Source organism: Bidens hawaiensis, unplaced genomic scaffold (genome assembly GCF_021521415.1).
Source record: "Bidens hawaiensis isolate Kalapana, Puna unplaced genomic scaffold, B.hawaiensis_p1.1 tig00032780_1, whole genome shotgun sequence".
NCBI classification, from domain to species: Eukaryota; Viridiplantae; Streptophyta; class Magnoliopsida; order Asterales; family Asteraceae; genus Bidens; species Bidens hawaiensis.
In genome coordinates, this window is record NW_027495598.1 from 33,595 (window position 1) to 38,193 (window position 4,599).

General features: G+C 37.2%; 1 protein-coding gene across 1 annotated transcript; it reads right to left on the bottom strand.

Annotated features, from left to right (window-relative positions):
- Positions 1-298: 298 nt before the first annotated feature.
- On the bottom strand, positions 299-4,267 carry LOC143584052 (uncharacterized). The gene is made up of 2 exons (XM_077066206.1): positions 4,202-4,267; positions 299-1,015 (listed from the first exon to the last, which is right to left on the bottom strand). The coding sequence occupies exons 1-2, from the start codon at positions 4,265-4,267 to the stop codon at positions 299-301; spliced, it is 783 nt and encodes a 260-aa protein (XP_076922321.1).
- Positions 4,268-4,599: the final 332 nt, after the last annotated feature.

A 4,599-nucleotide genomic window follows, 5' to 3' on the forward strand; every position in this document is an offset into this window, starting at 1 on the left:
ACATAGCAGCTTGCCATTTGAGATTCATGTCTTCCAAATCATCTACATCAATTTGTTCTAGGTCTTCTTGCACAACACTTGTATGAATCAGGTTCTTTGCTACAAAGGCATTGTAAGAATCTGTGACCATTGAAGATAATGCTTGGTAGTCAGTCCCTTGGTTTGAATTTTGAGCATATGGAAAGTGTCCACTTGCTGTCGATCCATTGTCATCTTCAATTATTTGTATGTTGAATCTGGGCTGACTTCCTCCACACAATAATCCTGTCTCAGATGGTTCTTCATTGATTGGATGCAACTACTGAGATTTGATAGAGAGATTGCTCATTGGTGCAACAAGTGCATTTGTAATAGGGAACCTTGGCTTCTCTTCCCTAATCATGTGGTTTTCAATCATCTCATGTTCAGAAGCTTGCAGAAAGGATATAACATCATCAAGCTTGAAGTTAGGAAAGCTTACTTTCTCTTTAATAAACTTTCTTGCTGTATACCATTCACCAGATAAAGAGGAAAGCAATTTCTTGTTCAGCTCAAAGTCAGAGATTTGCATATCAGTGGTTCTGATTTCATTAACAATGGTCATAAATCTTTGCAGCACTGACTTTAGTCGCTCACCCTCTTTAAACTTGAATCTGTCATGTTGTTGCTTCAGCCTGTCTTTCTTTATATCTCTCAACTCAACATTACCTTCAAACATCTCCACGAAAGCATTATACATATCCTTGGCTTTAGTGTAATGATTCACACTAGTCAAGATTTCCCATGAAAGATCTATTTTAAGCATTGATAATGCTTTTTCGTCTCTTTTCTTCATTTGTCTTTCTATGGTGGCATTGTTTCCAGTTGCTTGAGATGGAATATAAGGTCCATCCTTTATAGAACACCATAGTTTTGTGTCGTTGTAGTTTACTGAAGCCTCGAACAACACTTTCCAGCTTATGTAGTTTTCTTGACCAAGCAGCCTTGGTATCTTGTTTGTCGACACTTCTTGGTCATCCAACCTTTCAAGAAAACCCTTTGACACACGAAAACCCTTTCAAGCTTTGAACTTTATCACACAATCTTCAAACCCGTGGCCTTCAGAGAGCTTACAAAGCACTGATACCACTTGTCAAGACTGGGCCTGGTGTAAAACCTTTGTAGGTTGACAAGAACACACCAGATCTATGAACCCAAGGCCGCTTGAATATTCCGGCGGAATCAGAATATCCAAGCCTTGGGATTTAAGGGTTGTGTAATAAAGGATAATCAAGGAAGAATATAATAGACAAAGATTCACAATTAATAATATATCATTAAATGGAATGGTGATTTCAATGAAGGAATGTCTAGGGTTTCGTGACGGCGGCCGTACGAGGTATACATAAAGAGAATTTTCGCTCAAGTATCTGTGTCCGCGTATTTAGCAAAAACCGTCTCCTAATAATGAAAACCTCGGACTCTATTTATAGACCCTGACATTTCATCTAGTAGCCCCAATGATTACATAATGAATGACAAAATAAATATAAGTGTAGACAAGTCTTCGAGTAAGATATTTCCTTGTTGAGCAGACTTGAGATGCACAGCATGCTCGATGAAAGTCTTCGAGCAGACATTACTTAGAATATTTTTTGATGGAAAATATTCTCCTCCAACGCACTTCAATCTTCTTGACTAATCCTTGCTTTGCTCGAATCAGTCCCTCAAGCAAGCATGTTCTTGTAGATATCTTCAATCCTGCCTTAGTAACTTATTGAGCGCAACCTTCAGCATACTCGAATGTACAGCTTGCTCGGAACTGAATCATGCTCGAAGTCTATCCTTAGAACATTTGATATCATTCTTTATTGAATCCATGCTCGACCCACCACTGTGCTCGGAACACTTGGTTTAAGCTGGATTGATCAAGTTGTTTGCTCGATTGGCAATCCATACTCGATGAAGAATACCCTTGCTTGATGAAGTGTAGCTTGCTCGAAGCCTTCAACACTTATAAGAATTCACTGAAGTAAGTCTTATATCAACAAAACACCATGCTCGAAGTAGTGAAATCATGCTCGAATGTCCAAGCTTGCTTGTAGTCCATACTTAGCCATTTCTTTGAAGAGGTTTAGAAGATTCCAATCTTCCTTTGCAAATATCCGACTCAACATAACTGCTACTTGTTTAGTTGTTTTATTTTATTGCATTCCGAGAGGTCCATCATAATCACATTATAGTATGATCATACGACTGTTATAGTAGCCATAGCCCGTGTTTGTGAGGCATGGTCAATTGGCACCCTTTATTTGCTCATGGTTTGATTGATTTATACTCACAATATCAGTTTTGCTCTTTTATTCATATATTTATTATATCAAAGCTGGTGACTTTTCTTACTCAACCTCGTGTTAACATATTATATTGTACACATTTGCAGGTAATCATTTAGTTTTAAGCTAAGGTGAAGAAACACTTAGAGAGACCTTAGTCAACTTAATAAAGACATTTGTGTTTGAATGGGTTTTTAATTTGAATTGTTTTGTCATGATATAAACTTTCTGTATTTGATTGAAATTTTGAAATAAATAAATTAATTAGTTATTGTTATATTTAAATTGTATGATAGTACCTTGTAAGTTGTGAACCAATGGTTCGCACCCCGAGATTTCCGCCGTAGGTTGGGGGGTATGACAGATTGGTATCAGAGCCGAATGTTGTAAGATAGCTCATTATAAACGCCTTAGTAACATGCTTAGGACCCTATACATGCTTACTTGACAACCTTATGTTTTCTATTTTTTATGTGTTTACCGCTTATTTAAATTATTTATTTTATTATTTTAACATTGTGCACAAACAAACTCCGAGGCTATGCCTCATTCTCAAAAAGATTTGTTTAATAAATTTAGTAGATTGTTTTTATTTTGGGAAATTACTTAAGAACTCCCTTATTTTGTTTTTACTCCCGCACCTTAAAGCATGGGAGTATGACATGTTATCGTAGTAACTAGAAGGGGGAGAGAACTGTGAGTCGGGTCTTGGCAAAACGATTCCGAGAATCAAAGGTAAGACAATATTCCTTACCTGGAGGATAACCTGACTACATTACTCGACCTTATAGGCCAAAGTAGAACAAATGTCATACGACCGGAACTTTAATTGGTCAACGTGACCGGTTAAACAGTTACATTCCTTATATAAAAAGGCGAATTGACAGTGGTTCGTGGCTAAATTTGGAAAATTTCCAATATTTACATTATTATTTTTAAAAGTGTTTAGTAGAGTGAAAACTCTATGTCAACCCATGGGCACTCCGACTATTAGTTGGTTGGAACGTATCGCTCATGATAGTTCACGGGATACTCCGACAGCTTATATTTGAATTCGTTAGTTCGTTATCAAGTTAGGTCAGTTAAAATGCCATGTAACGATCATGGGCCGACTAACTCGATTGTTTTGATAATTCATTATTTAGTTGACTCAGTTAAAATTCCATGTAACGCTCATGGGCCGGCCAACTCAATCATTTTGATAACTCGTTAATTTGTTGGGTCATTTAAAATGCCATGGAACTCTATTGGGAGGCTCAACTCACAAATCAATGCTATGTTATTTTAATTGGGACACTTAAAATGCCATTGAACGCTCATGGAAGGCCCAATTCACAAATTTATGTTGCGTTATTTAGTTGGACCATTTAAATTGCCATGGAAAGCTCATGGGAAGCCTAACTCCTAGGGTATGTTTTGTTATTTAATTTGGGTTCTCGAGCTACCATAGAAAGCCCACGAAAAGCCCAACCCAATAAAAATTTCATTTTGAATTTTACCTTTTAAATAAACCTTGTTTATCTATTTAGATATCTCAAAAAAATATTGTTCGCATTATTATAAATTCGACTCATCCGCAAGCTATGATAAGTCACTAGCATAATTTATTTGGAATTCATTCCTCTATTATTTTACATCAAATTTGTACAACTTACCCTTCACCTTATAAAAATTTCATCTGTGGTCCTCGCAGAATGACTTCCTTAAGAATCCATCGTCGTACTCAACGTCGTTCATCTGGTTCTCATGATAGCTGTCTGGCCAACATAATCACCAAAGAATTTGCTGCTACTATGCCTACTATTGTGGCTCAGATCCGGAGTCTCAATTCAAATGGTTCTGCTACTTCGGCTGCCCCAAACAACTTCCACTTCAAGAATTTCACTATTACTAAGCCACCCCAGTACCTTGGAGAAGAGAATGCCACTAAACTTCTTCAACGGTTTGATAAAATGGTGAATGTATTCATTCATTGCAAATGTCTGGACGAAAAATGTACTAAGTTTTCCTTAAGTATCTTTGACGAACGGGATCTCACTTGCTGGAACACTTTCAAAACAATCTAAGGAACTGAGTTGGCTATAACCATGCCATGGGATGAACTCAAAGAGGCTATGAAGAAAGAGTTTTGCCCTGATCATGAACTGCAAAGACTTGAGATAGAGTTTTGGGAACTCAAGCAAATTGGTGGTGATAACTCTACCTACTCCAACAATTTCAAGGATCCTAGCCAGCTTGTACCTCACCTCATAATACCTGTGACTTGTGGTATTTGGAAGTATATTCGTGGGTTACCAACGATCTG